The 24,406-nt window shown below is 45.1% G+C and overlaps 1 protein-coding gene across 1 annotated transcript in view; it reads right to left on the reverse strand.

Moving 5' to 3' along the window:
- Positions 1-1,819: 1,819 nt before the first annotated feature.
- Positions 1,820-24,406, reverse strand: part of vipr2 (vasoactive intestinal peptide receptor 2) — a 28,587-nt gene continuing 6,000 nt past the window's right edge. The window contains exons 2-13 of the mRNA XM_028427640.1: positions 18,395-18,500; positions 14,157-14,270; positions 12,103-12,194; positions 8,855-8,952; positions 8,065-8,197; positions 7,727-7,877; positions 6,889-6,949; positions 6,162-6,231; positions 5,565-5,656; positions 4,273-4,402; positions 4,146-4,187; positions 1,820-3,626 (exon numbers count right to left, since the gene is read on the reverse strand). Coding sequence (XP_028283441.1) covers positions 3,453-3,626; positions 4,146-4,187; positions 4,273-4,402; positions 5,565-5,656; positions 6,162-6,231; positions 6,889-6,949; positions 7,727-7,877; positions 8,065-8,197; positions 8,855-8,952; positions 12,103-12,194; positions 14,157-14,270; positions 18,395-18,500 — 1,263 coding nt within the window. The 3' untranslated portion in view covers positions 1,820-3,452. The remainder of the gene's footprint in view (positions 3,627-4,145; positions 4,188-4,272; positions 4,403-5,564; positions 5,657-6,161; positions 6,232-6,888; positions 6,950-7,726; positions 7,878-8,064; positions 8,198-8,854; positions 8,953-12,102; positions 12,195-14,156; positions 14,271-18,394; positions 18,501-24,406) is intronic.

A 24,406-nucleotide genomic window follows, 5' to 3' on the forward strand; every position in this document is an offset into this window, starting at 1 on the left:
ACTGTCTGCCACCAGTCAGCCCTTCCTGCAGAGCTGAGCCTGATGAGCCTGGCTGATAAAAGTGCATTACATGACCGCCGTCAGTACCTGCTGCTTGGAATCAGGCCGGTCAGTGACTCCTGATCCTTTAATGAATCGGTGACCACAGAGGGTCATGCTGACAGGTGGACTGGAACAGATGACGCTCCGCTCCTCACGTTTACTGATGTGTTTAAAGAAAAGGGTTCATTTTCACCATGCCATCATTTGCTGAATTCCATGATTTATTGATTTTTTTTAAAAACATGGTCACAGAAATGTCAGATTAAGAACCTGTGGCAGTGAGTGGAAGCCTCTGGCATCATCCGTGTCTCTCCTCTTGCTGTCTCCTGTTGGTAGAATCCCTTTCCCCCTCTGGAGGACTGTGTGGCTTCCACTCACAACAACCAGCGACATGACACCAAGTGCTCAGTCATCAGCCCAGCGCCTGCCGACCCCCTCCGCGCCTCCATCCTCACCCAGCCCGTCTCCTTGCTCCCAATTAGCTGCGTCTTTGCCTGAAGTCACTCTGTCAGCTTCGATGAGTGCAGCCCGTCTTCTCAGAGATGACTGAGCTCGCCACCTCCAGGCCGGGCTCTGAGGACAGCCGAGCCGGAACGCAGGAAGGACAGGAGAGAGGAGGAAGCCTCAGTGTGGAGCTTTTTTACTGTTCCATCTCTGATGTGGAGCGTCGTGATGGGGCTGCTTTTCATTGAACCCTCTGAACCTTAAACTCTGATGTGATTTGACTGATCTACAGTTCATATGAGTCAAAAACCGGTGTGAGGAGGCATAAATATGCAAACACATGCTACTCATTAGCATGTGAAGCTCCTGTTTCATGAATGATGTCCTATTATCACTAGGTAAAGTTTCTTTTCAACCCAGACTCAGATGTTGTGAAAGAAAGTGAAGCTTCTGAGACAGGCTGATTACTGTTACTGATGAAATCAGCCGCACTTAAACAGCAATTTAAAGCGCGGTGTCACTCATTGAACGCCAATCATCTGCGCTCGCAATCAGTTTTTACAGCAGAGGTGTTGAGTGTTGAGTGTTAAGTTAATTTGGTGAAAACAAATGTTGTCGTCTTTCAATGAATAAACCTGTGAGGAATCTGCCTGTGTTTCTCCAGATGAGGAGATAAATGAAGCTGTCAACAAACAAACAAACAAACAAACAAACAAACTGCAAGGTTCAGGATTCTGTGGGAGAGAAGCTCTTCAGCAGGAAGTGAAACGGCGTGCGGGAGTTTTTTGTATTTTTCTTTATTCTTGCTTCCCTTCCACACTCCTGCCACATGTTCAGGTGTGTCACAGAAAGGTCACAGATCTGTAACTACAGCAATCATAAATAAATTTCCTGTAAAACACTGAAAATAAAAACGCTGGCAAAACATCAAAACATCGAACAACAGTGGAAACGACACGTTCAGGAAGCCTGGAGGCAGAGCTGTGAACACCAGGGACGGACCATGAGGTCAAAGACCAGTGAAAGTCAAACCTCGACGTAGTGACGGGCGGCGACCTCCTGACAGCCGCAGGAAGAGCGGTTATGGCACGCGCGCACGGTCGGCACGAATTCTCCTGAAAGTGAAGAACTGATTTATCTTTGTTAGTTTAACGATGTGACGTCTGAGACCCATCAGATGGGCCAGCGGTACGAAAAGAGCTACATTCACACAGTGCAACGCGTACAAAGATTATCAATCATCTTTTGCATGACATTCATGGTGTCTCAATACAAATACACGTGTTCAATAAAGACACGACACTCATTAAATATGAAACATATGTTTGTGGACGCTCAGACAGCCGCCGAGTAACACGTGTGACATCTTCGTATGGCTGAGACTTGTCTTGAGGCAGACAGCTGTGTGCGGACGTTTGGCTCGACGAGCCCATCAGCTCTCTGCAAGATGCACAATCATTTCCTGCTTCTAGAGCCTAAAGTGTGACGATGCTGGTGTTAGTCTCGGCTAAAACTGAACAGATTATTGGATACGTGTGAGGAACCTCATGCCTCCAGCTCGCTGCTCTAAAATGATGCCTGGTCATCAAGGCCTAAAACCCAAAACTTAAAGGTGCTTTTCAACACATTTTCACTTCTTACATACAAAGTCTGGGCTGGTATTAACATATGAGAGATTGACTGGTTTTGTGTTGTAGCATCTTTCAAGGCACAGTGAGGTCTGGCTCCTTGTTGTATATCAGAGTCTGGTCTGTGTGCCTCAAGTCAAGTGCCACATGTTGTCTTGTGTTATAAATACAATAGGTCAAATGTTATATACATGCTATAAAGCGAGCATTTCCATTTGTTCCTTTGTCAAAACAGACATTAGAATCTACCAGAACACAGCCATTTACCAAGAGCGATGAAAAAAAGGAACACTCAGAACATCATGCAATGGCTGCCTAACACTGTCTGCACCAGGACGCCCAACATCCCTCCTGTTTCCAGGCAGAGCGGGTTTTTGTGTCCACCAGGTGCTGCGGCTGGACGCTCTGGTGTGTTAGTGCTGAAGAGAGATGCCTGACAGCGAGGTTAGCAGCGATAACAGCTTGAATGAAGCGCTTTAAGCAGATGAATCAGTTCTCGTGTTGTGTTGTTAACTCTTCTTCTCTGATCTGTTGATTGTTTGCATATTATTTGAAACATAATTAAAAGCTACATGTGTCCTACTTTGACTGTGGGATGTGGCGGAGAGGATTACCGACAGCCATGTGTGCGATCAAAATGTCTACAAATTCTGTATCAAGGAGGCTGCACAGAGCTCCAGAGACTCAGATTACACACATGTGATCAAAGAGCCGCAGGTTGTACATAAGCCAGCTCTGACCAATGTTCACACCTCCAGCCTCAGCGCGAGCTCCTGGTGGACACACCGTCCTCCTGCTTACATCTTCAGTCTCTACAGGTTACAGAACCGTCATGGCACAGATGAAGGGTTTGGAGCATGACATGTACATGAAAACAGCTTGGCTCCTACATCTGTTCTAAAGAACCCTGTTTCTGCCTTTGAGCCCTGACAACATCAGCTCACGTGCTGACCTGGGTCAAAACGCACTCTTAGCCGTGATGTTAAGATCAAATGGGTGGGTGTGGCTTCTGTGGATCACCAACTGCGTCACTGAAGCCTCTAGTGGGCACTGACGGAACTGCAGCTTTTGGCACTTTAGCTTCATGTCACAGCCCCCAAGCTTAGGATCTCTGAGGGTCAACGCGGCGGCTCTGGCCATCAGCACAAAGCGGTGGAGCTCAAGCAGATCACACAGCCTGCACAGACAGGAAGTGAGCTGAAACCAAATTTACCCAAGAGGATTTGGGACTCATTTCTGGAGCCACCCTCAAGTGGTGAAGCAAGTAAAAGTGGCTGTAAACGATTCGACCCAGGTCAGCCTGGAGGCTGTGTGTGTGTGCTCCTGGTGTGAGGGCTCTCACAGCACCGTGGTCTCTGACTGCAGGATGGACTGGGTTCGGGAGTTGCGGTGAAACTGCACCATGTGCTCTGAACCGTTCCTGGAGGCGAAGGTGCTGTGGAGGGGGTGACCTCTGCTCAGGTGGCAGTTCAGACACACGCTCCGCCACTTCCTCTTCAGCTCAGACTGAACCTGCACAAACCAGACCAGGTGAACTGTTACAACCGACATCTGTAGAATGTCACACCATCCACACACACGCTTAGTGTGTCCCTTCTTGTCTCTTGTTGGTCTGTTGGCTTGTGGGTTGCCAAGTTTGCTCTGATTCATAGAAGTTCTGTCAACTCGAGTGGCGTCAGGCAATCAAAATCCATATAAAAACCAACATGGGACCAACCAGGATTTAACTCCTGCTCTGCCTGCAGCTGCCACAATGAGAGCAATCAGACCAGGAAGTATGAACGACGGATGATCTATATTTCTGCTTTTCTGCAGCCTGTTTTGTTGGCAACATTGCATGGAATTAAAACAAATAGATGAACGAGGACACATTTTTAGCTCCAACCAAACAAACTATCAATACAATGTACTGCTTTTTAAATGTTTCCAGTAAGAACCACATGAACACAGGTGATCAGCTCAGTGCAGACACATTTCTAGTGTGCTTAATAAATAAGACACGAGTCATTGTTTCACAACATGAGAACTCACCTCACTGTTTAGGAAGCAGTACAGGATGGCCACCACCAGACCCTTAAAGAAGCCACAACAGAAATCAGTACAATCATTAATGAGGCTTGTATTAAAATAGGTGCTTGTGCAGGGACTGATATTACACCTGAAAAGATCCCAGGGCCAGGTCAAAGAATATTTTATAGTCTTCTGCGATGGTTTCACTGAGAGACACGAACACCACATAGTGAATGCCGAACAGAGGGATGAGCAGGAGCGTGGATTTGGCCAGCCGCCTGTGACAGAAACAGTGAAGAACAGACACAGTGGAGCGTTCGAGCAGATTCTATTCAACGTGCTACATCAGTTTTATTAGTCTGATTAGAGCAGCTAGCTGAACAGGAAGGATGAAAACTCTCTCAACGCCCTGTCTCTGGTTAGATATTTTGTTCAATAAATCATAAAATCAGCTTTGAATGAGGAAATAGTCTGTGTTAAAGAACAACGTCCCAGTCACAGCCCATAATGTTACATCTGGTGGACTCCAGATAAAGTCAGCATAGAGCTCCTGAAATCAAGCAGCAGACAGCTCGGAGGAGTCAGACATCAGTGTGAGGAAGAGGAGGCTCTGTGCAGAGCTGCTGGTCCCGGGCAGGGACAGCTGCTGGAGGCTCTGTAGCGTCCACAAACATTTGACAGGAAAGCTTTGGTCCACACATGGACAGAGGAGAGCTGGATCCAGACTCCATGAGCACACACCAACAGGTCTCTGACAGCAGCCAGTGCAGTGCATTGTGGGAATTGGAGTTTGGTATAAAACAGCTCTTTATCAGTTTTCAATATATTAGTAGTAATCAATCGCTCTATCCCACAGATGCTGTGTTTTGTCTGACACTATGAGCCCTGCGATGAACTTGCCTGCACTGACACCGAATCGTCACTTACACTAACAGGAGGTTCAGCGGTGTAACAACCTGGCCTCATCCAGGCTTCTCATCACCTCTTGCCTCTAGATCTCAGATCTCAGCGAGAACACCTGACAACTCAGCACAGCTCAGACGTCGCTGGAGGGTAAAATTGCTTGTAGATTAAACACACTGCCTGTGACTGCGCAAAGAGTCAGACAGACAGTAAATCGGGCAGGAATGTGGAGGTCGTAGAGGAGCAGAGGTTTCAGCCCCGTGTCATGAAGGCTGCATCTCTGCTAACACCGGCAAATAAACACTGTTCAGAGTGTCTCACATCAGCTGCTCCTTATATTGTGAGGCGGACTGCTTTATCAACAGCAGATCCCACTGACCGAGCAGGCGGACTACTCCTTTAATGATGCAGAAATGCTGACACAGCCTGCCAACCTTTATTACCTTCTCATGAAGTATATACATATATCCAGAAAGCGCTGCTTTGTTTGATCATCTGTAGCGATCAGAAACCTGCTGTGTCATGTGATGCCTGTACCTGTACTGTGATTGGTCATTGCCACCCACGTCAGGACACCTCAGCTTCTGCACCAAGATCCGGATAATGCTGATGAACAAGATGAAGTTCACCTTCAGAGACGAAGAGGGAAAAAATACGAATCAGGTGCAGGTTGGTGGGAAACAAGCGAGGAAAGCAGATCAGCCTCAGAACTGACAAACAAGCTAAAGCCTAGACATGAAAGTAAGGATCATTTCTCATCAGAATAAATGTGTGTAAACAACCAGCACAGTGGCACTGACACAAGAATACCTCCAGGAACCCACCTGTAAAGTGTAATATAAACGGCACATTTTTTGTGACACCTCCGAATTTCACCTGCACAATGACACCTCGACCAGAATCTTCAAAGGAACAACTGATCTATTGACAGTCAGACTTTTTATTGATCCTTGAATGCATCATGTGTGACAAAGCCTTCAAATCTGTGAGGTTTAAAACATTCAAATTCAAAATAATCTGAGGATACAAAGCTCTGAGGAACCTGAACACTTTAAAGTTTCATGAATGCTAATGCTAGCATTATTTCATGTAAATAACTGACAATAATAGTTGAAGTAATAGAGCTCACCCTACCATAATGGAGAAACCGATTGGTCCATTGATCACCCAGTTAGGTATGGGGTTGTCGTTTCTTTCCCAGCATCTGAAGGCACCATAAATAATGATCATGTAAACATTACAAGAGAAACATGTGCAGGTAAAAGCATAACATATAATCTAAATGCACGATGTGATCAAAAGTAAATGGACACCATGCACAGTCTCTTCTGTGACTGATTGATCAATCAATGGCATTTTACAGACAAATGTTCCTGTTTATTTAAAATGTTCTCTCTGTTGTGGCCAATGTCTGCTTTTCTAGTTGTGATAGAATTTCTTATAGAAGATTTTTACTTGTGTCTCTCTCCAAGCCAACAAAGACACTTCAAATGATCACTCTGCGTACACACTCGGCCCTCTGCTCTTTGTCAGCAGATCTGTGTAATCGTTGCAGAAACTCTCACTCAGTGAGGTGTCAGCTCTAGTAATGTCCCTGAGTCTGTGCTCTACTCCCACCAACTGAATGATCTGATGAAGTGCTCGTTTACATGCAGGATAGTTTTCCACATAGTTATCGTCTGACACTATTCAATCAATACAATATAACACACAGCTGTAATGAGACGGTACTCAGTCAGGAACTGCACAGAGAGGGATCTTCCTTGTAACACAGCTGAATCAGTGTAATATGTGTGAAGGGCTTCATTGTGTTCATTTATATCACATATGATACCTGACACCTGATTGGCTGGGCACTCACCCCGTGTCTTCCAGGTAAATCCTCGTTATCACCCATGCAGAGACGAACACAGTGGGAATACCTGCATGAAGGGGGGAGTCAATAAGGGAGGAGAACCACCACCTGACCAAATGTCTCCCAGTCTGTGTGATCTGTCTCCACATCATCCCGACTTCAGTCTGAGGTCTTTCTGGCAGATGTGGAGCTTTTCTTGGCCTCTGCTCTTTCCTGTCTTCTCCTGTCTCCTCTAACTCAGTTTGAGAGCTGGTTAAATCCTTCACCAGTGTCTCTGCAGGTGTTCTTCAGACTCATCTCTCACTAGTTTTCTTAACATTTTTTTTACTTCCTGCCTGTTCGACCTGTTCTGGTCCTGCACTGTTTCTCCTGCTTTGTCTCAGGTCTAAAATGTCTGTCACATTTCCCATGATGCTTTGAAGTGAAGTGCGAAACAAAGCAAATCACATGCACACAGGGTCACTGAGCTAAGCACAGACTACACAGAACTATTGTGTAACAGTGATTTGTACTCTGGCTGCTGCTCTGTGCAACATTAATTATGTAATTAAAGCTTTCCTAGGGGACATACTATGGTGAAATGATTGAATGATGATTTTGTTACAATTTCTAATCTGGTGTCCGGCTGTAATGAAATGTGACAACATTTATTGTCAAGGTGGAAAGCTGAAGTAGCGGCCTGTGCAGCACGAAAGAATCAGACGGAGGAAGGCGCATTATTGATGCCTCAGACAGTGAAGACATGAACTACTGAAAACTAAAGTATCATTCCTGAGAGATTCACAGATTCATTCCACTACACAAACACAAACATGTTTTATAATATTTTCAGAAGTCGACCTACCCCAGCCGATGAACATGTACACAATGAAGTGTCGGTTTTCCGAGAAGATGACAACTAAGAGCGTGTGCAGGTACAGACCCTCCACCAGCAGCCAAAAGAAGTTGGCCATGATGAAATACTGGAAAAACACCAGGCTGGCTTTACAGCCCACCTGGAGAGGCACACAGGTGGCAAACACGCAAATCAGAAAAGGCAGCTGAGGGTTACATACACACTACAAGGTTCAGGCTCATCACATGCTCACACCGTGCAGTGTTTGATAAGATCTTCACTGATATCAGAAAATCAGCAATCATAGGGCCAGATCTCTGGTGCACGCAGTGAGGTGCTGTTCTCACCAGTGACGGCTGGTTGGAGCAGTGCGAGGTCCGGTTGAACAGGATGTCATCTTTCACCAGCACGGCCACTGCCCTCAGCATGAAGGAGAAGAAGAGGTTGAGGTGGATGTAGTTCCTGGTGCAGTGGAGCTTCCTGCACAGACGTTACAGGTACACAACTCAGATAATAATACATCTGTTCAGGGTTGTGGGTAAAATACTCTGGTTTTTATCATTTGCTGTTTTGCCTTTGTAAACTCCGAGACTCTGCATAAAAGACCCTGTGACATATAATCAGTGACTCTGCATGTCCCTGCCATCCATACCATTCGTACCATGCAAGGGCTCCAGTAAAGATTTTTTTCAGTTTGCACAATTTAATTTATGCTTAAGGCTTCCATCTGCAAACCCCTAAACGTTCAGCCAATGACAGGCAAAGGGGCTTTTTAAAAATAGTGAATCAAACGGAATAAAACAAAAATACATTTATGTGTGAAATGAGGCTCTGATAGGTCACACACATCCCAGATAAATAACTTCAACCTGACACTAATGTTCAAGTCATTAGCCCTCAGGTTCTCACACACACACACGGAGTCATGTGCAGTTAATGATAACAGTGTGAAATGTGTTCATTGTGCCAGTTGCTTGTTCATTTAAAATCCAATTAAACTGGCAGCTTTCCCTCAGGCTCGCCTCTCATGTCAATCGGGGCTTAAAAGCTGAGGCTGAAATGAACAGCGGCTGATATTCTCCTTCACATTGCTGTCACTATCATGAGGCTTTTATCTGGTCTACAGTGAGGTCTTACCGGAAGAGGCAGAGGATGGCGCTCCCTGTGGTGAGGGCGATCAAAGACAGACTGTGACCCAGAGTGTACAGCATCTGCACGACCAGGTAGAACACCAGCTGCAGGCAAACACACAGCGGCCACCGTTAGGATTCTAATGATGTCAAATGAAAGGAAACATACTGAAACGGTGCTAAATGAGTCACATGGCACTAAGAACAGCTCACACCATGTCAGCAGCAGTTACATGTAACTCTAACTCCAACGTGTGTGTCCTCTACAAGCTGAACCTGGTCACTGCTGTAAAGGACAACAGGTCCTCCACCCTCTGCTCTGCTGTGAGTGTCTAACCTGATTATTAACTGTGAGTAAAGCACAGTAGCTCACTTTTAAAAAAAGATTCAGCATAGAGCTGAAGGCCAGGTAACTCAAACGGCTGCAGTGTCACCGCCGCTCACCTCCTTCACCAATCAGCATTTTTTTAAAGCAATATTTTTGTTTTTAATACAGATATTCTATTAAAAATGATTTACTTTGCACGCTGGTCATTGTTAGCAAGGACACACATCTTTATTCAACTGAAAAGGAACTAAATTATACCAGAAAAAAGTTAGCATCCTAAAGGAACATAAAGCAAGCGCGCCTAAAACAACTAAACTCAAACAGGTAGAAAGTGGCAGCAGGAGGAGAGGAAATGATTGGGATTGGGCTGATGGGATTTTACTGTGACGTGTGACAGATACTTTCTCGCAGTATGTAAACTGAAAAAAGTGGGTGGAGAGATCGGGAGTGCACGGGCTAAAGAGTGAGAGACGGAGAGATGGAGAGACGGACAGCTGAGCCGTTTGTGACAAACAACAGGAAGAGGGCTCAACAACATGAACACCACACAGGGCTTCATTTCACGGCTGAGAAGTCCTCTGGCTGAGAGGACAAAGCCTCCGGAATCTGAAAATGAGGAGCAATTGTGTTGCAGTTTTTCAGGGACAACAGTCGACACTGTGGACAGCTGGATGATTTTAATAATGACAAACAACAGAATGTCACTGAAATGAGTCCCTAACAAACTGTCCTACTCTTACAGCAACAAAACTCTCATTTGTATTTCACACAGGGCCATTTGTATTATTCAGAAACACAGACGAGTCTTTCTACAAGTTTGCTTTCTCACTATGGGCAGAACAAAGTCCAACAAGCTAAATATGTCTCCTAAAAGTCAATCAAAATCGACTGGGTTTGGTGCATGAGAAGGAGATAAAGGAATTATTCAGATCAAGAAAAACAGCCGGGTCCTTTTTTGGTCCTTTAAAGCTTCATTCGTGTCTCTTGTGTTCCAGCATGTGATGCTCTAAGAGCTGCCAGCCTCATTCAGCAGTGGGAGGATTTAGAGGAAACTTCACGATCTGCTCTGAGGATCTACAGAGCAGATCAATCCCTGTTGTAGGAGATCTGCCCACAGATGCCTCCTCCTCCTCTCTGTGCGCTCTGTTATCTTGCTTCCTCACAGAAGCTGCTGCTGTTTGATTTCCGGTCGCAGCACATTCACTGAGACAAATCAAAGAGCGTGTGATGATAGGCTGAAACGACTGATGTGGAACTACACTCAGCTTAAAAGGGCAGGTGTGATGCTGTGTGTTTTATCATCGACACGTCCGTCTAAATGACACATGTGGCTGATAATGACTCCCCTGCGTACATCACATGGGTCACGCTACACACAGAGGTCAGATGGACCCCATTACCTCCAGCCACAGACCGAGGATGGAGGTCTGCTTTAAGGTCATGGTGTTGTTGATCACATGGCCTTCACAACTGGTGTTTTCTCGAGGTTTTATCTTGAGTCCTCTGTTAATCATTAACCCTTGAAATGGCTCAAATGAAGCTCAGGTTTAACCTGTAATCTTTGGACACATAACGAGGATAGTCATCAGTGGACTGAGGCCATAAATATAAGATGATGAAACGTAAAAAATGTTCAAACATGCAACTAGAAAACAAAGATAAATGAAGAGACGTGTACATGCACGAAGATAACTGCGTGTTATGTGTGGCCCTCAGCTGTAGCTGCGACCTGGTTTGTGATGACTGAACATCACGCAGAGGTTTATCTTCTCTCTTCAGTCTGTCTCCGTAAAAGACTTTCACTTTGTTCAGTCCTGTATCGGAGAAGCCCTGAAAGCATGTACAGTCCAAACATCCTCCTCCAGATGAATATTTCAACAGAATGCAGAGAAACATTTTCCCTCCTTTGAAAGTGAAAGCTTCTCTGATATCGGGTCAACGTATTCATTTTACAAAGAACAGCATGACGTCTGTGTGTCTGTGTCTCTGTTTGTGTGTGAAGAAAGACTGAACTTCATCGATCATGAGTGTCTGAATACTTTCACACAAAAGAGAAACAGACAGACAGACAGACAGACAGACAGAGGCCAGTTCACATCTACTGAAACTACTTAAACTAAAAAAGACAAAAGAGGACATGGACAATTGACAGAAAAGGCTGGTAGACAGCAGAACTGGCCATTGTGGTCCCCTGTAGGTGAGACTATGGCACGAGCCCCGAGTTATTAGGTTTATATAATAGATAGATATACTTCCCTGAGGGAATCATTAATATTTATAAGAGTTAGGTTTTGAGACTAAACATGTCGGCAGCTTGGACTTTGTATTGACCATCTGAAATGTTGAACCTGTTCTCTCACTCCTCACTACTCTCTCTGCTCCGCCGCTCTGACTCAAGCTTTACGGTGTAACCCGGTGTTTTTTTCTTCTTTACCGCCTGCTCCACATTAAATCATGCATCACACTCTCTGCCTGCAGCAGCACCCCCTTCAACAGGTGGCGCCCTACAACATACAGCCCAAAACTTATTCTTCTGCTCCCCTGAACAAAAAAACGCTGGATGAAACAATAAAGGCAAAGTTCAGGCTCCTCGTTGTTGTTTCTTCACCGTGGTGCACAGCGTAAAATAATCATGATTAAAGGTTAGAATTAGTCTGAAACTGTTAGATTTGTTGTGTCTAAAGGAGCTTTGTAAGAAGACAGATGAGGGTATTATTGGATCAGACTACATGACGCAGAAAGCCAGGAAGGCACGTGGGAACACACACTAATTGCTGACATGTATCACACTACTGTAGGGCATATTGACCTTTTAACGATGCAGTCCCTCACCACTGACCCGTGTTAATTAACAATCCACCCTGCAGGCTTCGTCAATTACAGGTCACTAATGGTCCATGCTGTGAACTCAGACTGAGAGGCTCTACCTTGTCCTGGCTTGTGTCTGAGCCACACACGCTGGTTATGTTGGGGAAAACCTCGGACCAGCCCGCCGACGTGCAGTTCCTACTGATGTTACCTGCAGGAGAAGAGATGAGCAGCCGGTTATAAACCAAACACACGTCACCTGTGAACTACAAACAGCCTCATGCATTTAGATCAAATGTTCTCATGGACGCGCCGTGGCGGCCTGTTGGCAGTGATGCCCATCCAGTAATAATAAGAAAGCTGCTCAGCCGAGTGCACCGCCCCCCTCATGTCATCTGTGACTAACAGGCTGGCTCTGTCTGGTGATTCATTGACTACAGGCCTCACAAATACAAACTACACAAACTTCCCTCAGAAGGCAGTGTGTTTATGACATGTTTGATATATTTGGCGGGCTTTTCTGACTTCTATCAAATAAAGACAAGTCACATGACCGAGCCGTGAAGAGAGACAACAACAGCAGATATTCACAGTGTGTAACTGTTCAAGCTGCCATGATGTGACATCATGGTGGTATTCATGCATGCTAATGCTAATGTGCTGCTGCTAATTCTAAATTAATGTGACACTTTTGGTTAAGACTGGAAAAGTGAAGGGAGAAAAAGATTCCATCTTATGACATCGGAGTAAGTCTGTTAATGGGTAATTAAAAGCATTAATAAGGCAGCGTCTCTTCAGCGCAGTCTGCTGTGAAGACGGAGTTAAAACATCTTCCGAAAGGATAACTAATGCCGGGGGGGCCGCGCAGATGACGTTTACCATGAGAGGATATTATGATGCTGCTACACTATTGGATGTTACAGCTGAGGATGAGTAGGGTAATCTTCTCCCAGTAAACTGACATGTTATATAAATAATGGTTCAGATACATGTGTACAGAAATAGCAACCTATTCAACAACATACAGAAAAACATGTCACTGAGGGCTCCTCACCAACAGACCCTGAAAAGAGGTCTATCTTTGGAAGGAGGAAACAACACTGTGTGTGTCTGCTGATGTCTGTTAGGAGTCATCATCCAGCGTAATTCTGCATCGCTGGGGGTTGAAAATGGGATTGGATCTCCGTTTGGAAGTACGTTCTTACATTCTTACACGCTTCTATTCCCACGAGCACCTTTCATAATGAAGGAACACGTTCTCATATGATTTCAGGTTGTGTGAAGCGAGCCATGATGTTCACTTTCAGACTGTGCACTGAGGGTCCCTGTGCCAAATTCACCGCACGCACTGAGAGATCATGTCCCTTTGGAGATTCCCAGAATGCACTGTTAAAAAGCACCAAGCATCCTTTTGCTCACTGACTGGAAGTAATCACTGCACTTCTGCCTCGCTACACACTTAAGAACCCCTCTGCCCTGCATCACAGTGGGCTGAAACGGAGCTGAGGAGCTTTGAGTGGTGCACAGGTAGCGACATCGCTCTGATCTGACATCACACCGCTGACATGCTGGTGTTAAGATGGAGGAAATATAGCCGAGTGTCTTTTCTCAGAGCCTTTAGTCCTTAGAATGAACACAAAATACTCCAGGCTGGAGTACACGCTAACGCTTCCCTGTCTGGGAGCGCGTTAGCGTGTACTCCAGCTCTGTGAGGTTACATAACGTTCAGTCATCGAAGTAAATCAGGGCATAACTCAAACTGCCATCTGGTCAGTGGATGGAAACAATCAGATGGATTCCAAAGGGAATCTGCCGGCTGCACGCAGCCACACAGACAGCACAGGGTGGCACAGGGAGGGAAAGGCAACCATGGCTGGTGCTTCCATTGAGGGTCCCTGGGGTAGGTGGATATAAAGAAGTCATCTAATAACCTAAGAACCTCAACGTGTTCATCTCTGCTACCTCAGGCACTGCCTCTGGTCTTTGATAAGTCTTTGGTGGTTTGAAATGTTCGATCATCATCGATGATGCTGACTATGACAATGTTCATGGCTCACTGACACTGTATAGACCATGACAAGGAAGGAAGAATGCATGGAGCATGTTCTGCACATTAAAATGAAGAAGAACACACTAACACTTCTAATCAACCGTCCCCGAGTAAAACACTTACCGTTTCTGCCGAATATGGTCCTGAGGACTCGTGGACATGGGATGGTCACGGTCTCTCCAAACTCAGCACGCTCCCAGCACGCTATGATCTCCCAGACTCCTTTGCATCCAGACGCTGTTGAAACCAAAGTGTGAGTCATTAGTAAAACCAGCGAGGTCATAGAAATCCATCACTTTGTGTGTGAGGTGCGTTACTTCATGGAATTTATGTCAAGGCATGGATTCATCTAACCATGGTACTTTATTACTAAAGCCCTAAAATTAGCATCAAGAAGATTGTTCAAGGCAACAAAAAGGAAGTGACAGATTTTTTATTTTTTCAATTAAATTCTGTGTGGTACATTTTAGATCTGACACACACACTGCGTATGCTGAGTGACCCAACATGAAAATACAAAACTCCTACCCACCCTCAGGAAGCAAAGCAAACAAACTGTCGACAAAAATAGCTCTTTCTGCTCTTCAGCGGGAGCCTTAATGGGTGCCAAAGTGCTGATGGCTAACTGAACAGTCAACTGGGCTTTTTAGGGATAGATGGAGACAGCGCGCCGGCTAAAACATACCCCTGCCTGCTAAAGATCCCTGCTACCGAGGCATCAGACTGTGAAGGGAAAACATGCTATATAAAGAAAGCTATTAGTGCGAAGTCAGGAAAAACAAAGTGTTATATTGTTTCATGACATATTCTTTTCTTTTTCCTGTTCTCCAGCGGCTGAAATACTGTGCTTTTGCAAGACGAGAGCTGCACACACCATCCATCCATCCATCCATCCATCCATCCCTCTATCCATCATCCATCCATCCATCATCCATCCATCCATCCATCCCTCTATCCATCATCCATCCATCCATCATCCATCCATCCATCCATCCCTCTATCCATCATCCATCCATCCATCATCCATCCATCCATCCATCCATCCATCCATCAACCATCCATCCATCCATCCATCCATCCATCTTCCATCCATCCATCCATCCATCCATCCATCCATCCATCCATCCATCATCCATCCATCCATCAGTCCATCCGTCCATCCATCCATCCATCCATCCATCATCCATCCATCCATCCATCCATCCATCCATCCATCATCCATCCATCCATCAGTCCATCCGTCCATCCATCCATCCATCCGTCCATCCATCCATCAGTCCATCCGTCCATCCATCCGTCCATCAGCCAATCCATCCATCCATCCATCCATCCATCCACTACAGGTGAATCAAGGACATTTCATCACTGGCCAGCTATGGTCTCCTGGTTGTGGTGGGACGTGCCACCATGGTTGGTGTCTCTAGTTAATAGTGTCTCTACATTGTGTTGCTGTTTTTTTCCTTACATTCTAGCTTAGCTACTTTTCCACTTTAGTGTTTTAATGTTCTATCTTGCCGACTTGCTTTCGGGTCATCTTTCTATATTTGTGTGCACTTGAACGTCACAGTTGTAAGAGGTTAAGGACACAGGATAGCATGTTCCAGACCTCCACTCCTGACTCCTGAAGTAGTTTCCTGGAGGACGTCTAATGTAGAAACCGAAGCTTGCTCCTGTTATGACCTCTCTGTAAATGGCCTGTACTGTTAAAATGAAAAATTCAGATTCTGTTTGCCTTCTATTCAAAGACTATATATAGAGAAAAAGCCAGTGGAGGGAGCAAGCAAAAGAACATAAGTGGTGAAAGAGAGAAGATAGCATAGAGGGCATCAGAGGACAAACGAACACCAGAGTGACAGAACAAATGTCTTTGAGGGAAAAACTGGGTCGACACAGATGCAAATTCATCAGTGCATGAAAAAAAACCCAAAATCTACCCACAGAGGGATCTGTCCTTCCTGTGTGCACTTTCCCCCCAGTTTTTTTGTGTGAAACACGGCAGCACACATCTGGAGGGGAAGGTGTCTGCTCTGTGCTCCTTTTATTTTTTATTTAATATAAAGTAAAGGATGGCTGAGCATGCTGCCTTTTTCACCACTGCTCTGCCTCAATATCAGGCACTTATTTTAATGAGCTGGACTGTGTAACTGGATTCCAGTATGAAGGTTGAAGCGAGGCAACTTTTCCTGAAGACGTCTGGCTGCGGGACTGATGAAGTGCCTGAATGAAAGCGACCTGGATGGATGAGAATCATCTGCAGTGGGTTTGTTTCTAAAGCAGGGCGCATTACTATCTCGAAAACACTTCATTTGTGTAAAATGAACTTGAGTTAGAGTATAAATCTACAAACCTGTGTATACAGAGGCAGAGGCCGGGTGCTGACTGAGCTCAGTGTAAACTGTTATTATTACCAGGGCTGCAGCAGCGGATAAAGTCCTGAGAGCCCGGTTGTAGTTTTTCCCCTGCAGAGGATTTCAGCCATGTTGTTAATTTGCTCTATTTGGTGTCATTAAGCTTTAATTAACACAGCGGGGGGGGGCGGGGGGGGGGGGGGGGGGGGGGTCAGTGCTCAGAGCTCACATCAGCTGACTGACTGTCAGGCTTGTTAGCAGGTACAAGTGTCTGACCTGTGTTTAATCTGGAGTTATAACAGAGGGAGTTTGCTCTTTAGAGGCCTTTCTGCCCGCTGATGAGACCACCAACAGTGTTGATCATTAGGTCAGACCTACAGTTGGTCTAAAAATACCACGACATTTTAGTACTGGGGTAATTATACAAGAGAGCTGTCATCTCATAATGAGCCTGCTGAATAGAACAACATGAAGATAAACAGATATGTATGTATTTTATGTAGTTCTAAACACTCATCACTGCACCTCACACTTTCCTGCAGCCCTAGGTTTAACATGAGACAACTACTTTTAAATGTTTAGTTTGGTTTTAGCAAAAAGCTGAGCTGATTTTGGACAGAAGCTGGGGTCTGTTCCCCATGCTGGACCTTTACTTTATTTGTCAGTATTCATGACATCTGTGATGTCCATGCTGTTCCTCATGGAGAGCTGTTTCAGTCCAGATCATAGCTAACACTAACAGACTGTTCTAGTTTCAGCAGTGGGCCCAATGAATCACTGGCCACTTCAGACTCAATCTTTCTCGCAGGACACCTCCACTGTACCACTGTTAACTTGGTAGTTATTGTCAAAGCCGTCAGTTGTTATTAGCTTACGCTACTGTTAAACAAACACATAGTCACACAAACACCAGCCATTTTAAAACTGAAGCGCTCTGCATGTCATAAAACTGACTTTAATAGCTGGGGTTCTGGACAGTCTGAGACATTCCACACTTCGTCTTTTAAAAAGATGTTTGACTATCAATAAAGGCTCGCTGTGCTTAAGGTGGAATTGTTTTGTCACATCAATAGGAAGTGATGGATCCATCATGATAAATAATAAACACAGCAACAAAGCAGCACGGATTAGTCCACCATTACCAAACTGATAAGAAAACTCAATTTGGTGAAGACGCTTTGTGTTTCAAACAGAATTTACATTTATGTACTGATCTGATTATGTTAGCTTTGTATAGTTACTGTTTTCCGAAAGTCTGATGACTAATTGAAGGTTTATCTGTGGTTGAAGATGAATGTGAAGTCAGGGCAGAGAGCCTCTACACTGTTTATGAAACACATTAAGAGATTAAAGAGTCTCTGTGTTCAATATTCAGTCGGGCAGAGACATAATCTCATATTTGTGCATGAAATGTAATCTGTTTGGCCAACTCAGGAGGTCAGATCAGGTGCGTCTTATAGCCAGATTTAGTCCAGGTATGATTTAGATGGAATCAATCTCCAGCTACAACACACAGATTTCCAGTGCATCTGTCCAACTGAAGGAAGCGACCTGACCTGAGCGGTGTGTGTGTGTGTGTACGACACAGAATGCAAGCCCTGGGATTAAACGGCAGTGTAAAAGCTGGTCATGTCCTCAGGTGGCACCGGTACGAATATAATATCAAATATAGATAAGAGATTTTACCTCCACATTTCTGAACCTACGAGCTATATTTATTTCACCTTTTACACTCAAAACTTAAAAAGTCAAAATGTTATATAAATATATTTTATAAGCTTTGTCTCCAATAATACAGCATAAATATGTATATATATGTCAGCTTCGCCTGGTCTTAGTGGGAAATCTTACTGCTGCCTCTAGTTAGTGTAGGAAGTATCTTCCATCATATTACACAAGTGTTGTCCTCCAGAGCAGCATGGGTAGATTACACTGTGTCTTTTCTAAATGTCGGCTGAGTGGAGACCTCAGACCTCCAAAGCGGAGTTAACATTCAGAGGTAAAGTTTCAAACCTTTATGGCTGCTGCTGGCCTCCTCCTCTCTCAGCCTCTTCTCACACTCCACCTGGTCTCGCTCCACCTCCAGCAGGAAGTTACAGGTTGGATGTCGCCCGTCGACCTGCAGTGGGAGTAATCGCTCTGTGTTAGTGTGGTGACTTACAGCGTTTTCAGGATCTTAGAAATGATCTGCAAACATGTGCCCATGTAGTCAAAGACAGCTGTATATTTTCAGGCTTATAGTGATTGAACACATGTGTGTTCTTCACCATGAAGAAGAGGAGGAAGCTCAGGCAAACTGAACAGCTGGTACCACAAGTATTTAATCAGCTATCATCTCATAACTGAAGAAAGCACCAAAACAACATGTTTCCTAATCCTTCCCATTGTAGCTACCCTCCCCATCACTGTATATGTTACAGCCCATTAAAGTGAAAAACCCGTGCACAGGGGAAAAGGCAACGACGTTATGACTGACGGATGAATACACGGTCAAGATAAGCCGCTTAAACAACTCAGCTGTGTGTGTAGAAGAAGATGAATTCATGGTGGGTGAGCCACATAAATCCAGCAGAGGAAACGCTGCCAGACAACTCAGGTCAGATATCTAACCTTCCTCCTGCATTTAAAGTCAGCCTACAATCCACCAGCAGTGTGTGTGTAAACATGTGCTGACAGGAGGAATAATATTATGTTGCTGGCAGAAAGAGCAGAAACAACCTGCAGGCACCGGTGTGGTTCAGAGGCGTTAATTCTTCCTGTGATGTTGCTCTGCATTCTCTGCTGCTACTCTTTATGAAGCCGGAGCTACTTTTATGAATCAGTCTGCATCAGTCTGCAGAAACATCTCATATTTTCCACAAGCTATAGGTGTAATTGTTGGAGTTATTCTACCCTGATTGTTCTAAAGGCGTGTGGCATGTGGGGATTTCTCCAGATGTGTGAAGTGTTTTCTGGTTACATAGGTTTTTCTTTTCTTTCTTTACTATTCATAAGTATAGTAATTAGAAAAATTAAAACTAAGAGTCCAGAGCGGCCTCTGCATATCTGTGTTGAAGCCTCTAACTCTGTGGGTAAGAGGCTACTAATCCGTGTTACAGGGCTGAATCTGTGGGGATGAGAAGTGAAGCCAGCCTGCCAGACTCTGCAGTGTGAGGTACAGTCCCTGCAGACATCCATGTCAAAATGTCCAGCTTCAACAGCCTTGGAAAACTGTAGAAGGCAAAATTAAACGCAGGGCCAGAGGTCCATTTCTATATGGAGACAGATACAATTTGATGTTTGTCTTTTACAGCTTTTTTAAAAAATCTATCTACATATTTGTGATGTCATACATTTACAGCATCCTCCATTTGGATTTAACACATCCAACCAGCAGCAGCAGCAGCGGCAGAGCCCCTACAGAGGTACATACACTCAACAAAAATATAAACGCAACACTTTTGTTTTTGCTCCCATGTTTCATGAGATGGACTTGAAGATCTAAACTTCATTCCAGATACACAATATTACCATTCCTCTCAAACATTGTTCACAAATCTGTCTAAATGTGTGATAGTGAGCACTTCTGCTTTGCTGAGATAATCCATCCCACCTCACAGGTGTGCCACATCAAGATGCTGATCTGACATCATGATTAGTGCACAGGTGTACCTCAAACTGCCCACAATAAAAGGCCACCCTGAAATGTGCATTTTGTTTCTGCTTTATTGGCGGTCTGGGGACTCAGAACCAGTCAGTATCTGGTGTGACCACCATTTGCCTCATGCAGTGCAACACATCTTCTTCGCATAGAGTTTATCAGATTGTCTATTGTGGCCTGTGGAATGTTGGTCCACTCCTCTTCAATGGCTGTGCGAAGTTGCTGGATATTAGTGGGAACTGGTGCACGCTGTCGTATACGCCGGTCAAGCACATCCCAAACATGTTCAATGGGTGACATGTCCGGTGAGTATGCTGGCCATGCAAGAACTGGGACATTTTCAGCTTCCAAGAATTGTGTACAGATCCTTGCAACATGGGGCCGTGCATTATCTTGCTGAAACATGAGGTGATGTTCATGGATGTATGGCACAACAATGGGCCTCAGGATCTCATCACGGTATCTCTGTGCATTCAAAATGCCATCAATAAAATGCACCTGTGTTCTTCGTCCATAACAGATGCCTGCCCATACCATGACCCCACCACCACCATGGGCCACTCGATCCACAACATTGACATCAGCAAAGCGCTCACCCACACGACGCCACACACGCTGTCTGCCATCTGCCCTGAACAATGTAAACCGAGATTCATCCGTGAAGAGAACACCTCTCCAACGTGCTAGACGCCATCGAATGTGAGCATTTGCCCACTCAAGTCTGTTACGGCGACGATCTGGAGTCAGGTTAAGACCCCGATGAGGACGACGAGCATGCAGTTGAGCTTCCCTGAGACGGTTTCTGACAGTTTGTGCAGAAATTGTTTGGTTATGCAAACCAATTGTTTCAGCAGCTGTCTGAGTGGCTGGTCTCAGACGATCTCGGAGGTGAACCTGCTGGATGTGGAGGTCCTGGGCTGGTGTGGTTACTCGTGGTCTGCGGTTGTGAGGCCGGTTGGATGTACTGCCATATTCTCTGAAACGCCTTTGGAGACGGCTTATGGTGGAGAAATGAACATTCAATGCACGAGCAACAGATCTGGTTGACATTCCTGCTGTCAGCATGCCAATTGCACGCTCCCTCAATGCTTGTGGCATCTGTGGCATTTTGCTGTGAGACAAAACTGCACATTTCAGGGTGGCCTTTTATTGTGGGCAGTTTGAGGTACACCTGTGCACTAATCATGATGTCAGATCAGCATCTTGATGTGGCACACCTGTGAGGTGGGATGGATTATCTCAGCAAAGCAGAAGTGCTCACTATCACACATTTAGACAGATTTGTGAACAATGTTTGAGAGGAATGGTAATATTGCGTATCTGGAATGAAGTTTAGATCTTCAAGTCCATCTCATGAAACATGGGAGCAAAAACAAAAGTGTTGCGTTTATATTTTTGTTGAGTGTATCTAAGAACTCTAGCTGCTATCAAGCAAAAGGGTCTTCGTTCACCGTCAGTCCTAATCTGAACCGACCATCAGCATCCGTTAGCAGAATGCTATGCGGTATGGGCTAAACTATCTTAGCTGTGTTACCCAAAAATGAAATAAAATGTGAGCTTTTGTTCAAAAGCAGTGATTATTTCAGCTCCTTTCACCGCTAATCATAGAGGAGAACTGCAGACAGGTTCATTATATGAGACCGGAAGTGGACGATCTCTCCTGGCATGACTTCCAAAATGAGGACAGCAGGACGTCTTCAGAAAGGTCATGGACAGTTTAACTAACATGGCACCCAATAGAGCATCCCAAGAGGTTCAAACTGCTCTGAAGCCTGCCGGCTGCTTCCATAGGATATACTCTGGTTACCCTGCCTCTACTCATATTTTTGGAAATGTTTCCCAGTCCCTGTCCATCACTCAGTCAAATCCTCACAGACAGACTACAGCCCTTCATCCCCTGGCACAAAGCAAGACTGGCCGTCATCCAGACGACACACACACATCCGTAGCCACAAGCCCAAAGTGGCAGCTGAACAGAACATTTGATGCATCAAACTCCCAAAAAATCCATTTATCCGAGATGTGAATAACAGATTATGATTCAGATTTCAGAAACAGGCTGTCCAACTGAATTAGCCTGAAGCTGAAAGTGGAAATGACGGAAGTAAAGTTCAATCAGACGAGATGACTAAAACTCAACACTTCTATTTATTTACTGCAGCGGCCTGCAGGGAGGAGGAAGCAAGGTCACACTCACAGAACACCTTCTCAGAAGGACACACAAGACGATTTAAATGCACCCCGACGGCAATGACACCATGACAGCACTTCACCCACTGACATCCACACAAAGCTATAACACACTGGACACACACCAGGCCGGATCGCTGGAGTCTCACAGCAGTTAAACTGTATTTACATGTGAATGTGGAGGTGGATGTTAATCGGATACAGACAGCCTGGGTCGGCCTCGGCCTGTGTGTCTCTTTCACAGTGAATCTATCTGTGAGGTGTTCTTTCAGTGGCTGCGACCGTTCACTTCACTCCTCTCTCTGCTTGTCGTCTCCGTCTGCTGTTTAAACACATCTCTTCGTTCCTAAACGTGTCTGAGAGCTGCGTGTGCACAGAAGCAGCACATTTATCACAGTGGGAGACACATATTTCAGTCTTACACTTTCCTCTATTTCCAACCAAGACCCTCACAAGAGGAGACGCACAGCCACACCCACAGCATCATACTGCCACCGAGGTGGCGTCGTCATGTCGTCCCCGGCAGACTTCAGCCTGGCTGTAGGCGACCTTTCTGCCAGTGGAGTGGAGTGTATCTTTGTCTGCAGCCCGGCAGTCCATCCCTGTGCGGGACTCTAGTGACCGTCCTCTCTGATATTTCACTTCCACCCTTCGGCAGTTTCTCTTCCTGTCTCTGCCAGATTTGAATCTCTTTGAACTTCTTAAAAATACCTTTTAGGCCACTTCTTAAACATTAAAACGCGTTATACTGTGTGTGCCCTGCAGTTATATTGACCCTGACAGTTTTCTTCTTATCAGAGCCTCTGTGTTTGTGGAGCTCGTACAGTGTGTTACACAGATCAGGTTACTATTTCAGGTTATCACAGTGATCACACTGTGGAGGACACTCCGGGTTCAGTTTCCAGCTGGCTCAGTTAAGTTCTCTTGGTGGGAACTTTTCTTAAATGTGCTGTGAAGAAAGCTCGACTTCAAGCCGCCATCTCTCAAATCACATTTTCTTACTGAGCAGTTCAGACTGTTCAGGGTTCAGTGCCTTGCTCAGGGGCAGTCCGCGGGGACAGTAGCAGTAGAGGGAGTACGGACTGCTGCTCATTCCTTCATCTCCAGCTGGTCCTCTGGGTAAACAAGCCTGCTATTTCTGACCTTTAGGCCACAGCTGCCCCAAATCTGAGCCATATAAAAACATTCTGTAAGGATCCACGGAGTGACTGTTGACCCGATTCAACCCTGAAGCTCGGCTCCGCCCCGGCTCCAGCATCTGCTTCAGGGTTCCTCGGTCACTCAGTGAACTTCAGTATAACGTCATCATGGTGTGTCAGAGCAGACTCACTAAACTTCCTTTAATGAAATGGTCAGAGGACAAAAAAAAATCATACATTTTCTCTATTTTTTTAAATCAAACTGAAAAGGCTTCTTCTCACATCTGCATCAAATCTATAGCTGGCAGCATATTTCACTGTGGGCCTGACTCACTATCTCTCTAATGCATTTATCAGTATATAGGACTTCCTCCCGTCACCCACTGCTCCCACACACAGGTGTCAGACCATATCCTCCTTCCTGAGCAGTGGTTTGTTCTCTGAGACTTAACACAGCAGCCCTCTGACAATCAGACTTTTAGAGTCTTTATTTAGAAAACTGTGAGGAAGCTGTTTCCTTATTTCTCTCGACAATTAGCCTAGCTCATTGCATGGCCACAACAAATCTATGAAGCATGTGGTGTATTCCAGGTTCTCCTCCAAACTCATTTCAACCACCACACATACAGTGCTGGTCCAGTGTTAAATGGTGTCATGTGTACACAATGATACATTTTCTTATGAAAGTCTGTGAACCTCATTGTGTGTGACTGAGTCTAAATAAATCCATCACAGAGTGTGGACGAACGCCGCAGAGACGGAAGAAAAAAATAAAACAGCTCTGATTCTATTCAGATCTGATACACAGTGTGATTTACAGAACAAAGAGTCCATCAGTGGGATGAGCCTAAATTTAAACCAGATTATAAGAGCCACAAGACACCCACGCCACAGAAGCGGCTAATATTTTTAGCTCTTCTATTATATTCTGCTCTGTGTTATTGTGTTGATGAAATGCTCCCGGCACAAAAGCAGCTGCTCGTAAACAACTGGACAGGAGGTGTGGCAACAACGTGCTTCGCTCTGTTCTGTGGCCTAAATACAAAGAAAATAACC

The sequence above is a fragment of the Parambassis ranga genome, chromosome 17 (genome assembly GCF_900634625.1).
Source record: "Parambassis ranga chromosome 17, fParRan2.1, whole genome shotgun sequence".
In the NCBI taxonomy this organism is placed as follows: Eukaryota; Metazoa; Chordata; class Actinopteri; family Ambassidae; genus Parambassis; species Parambassis ranga.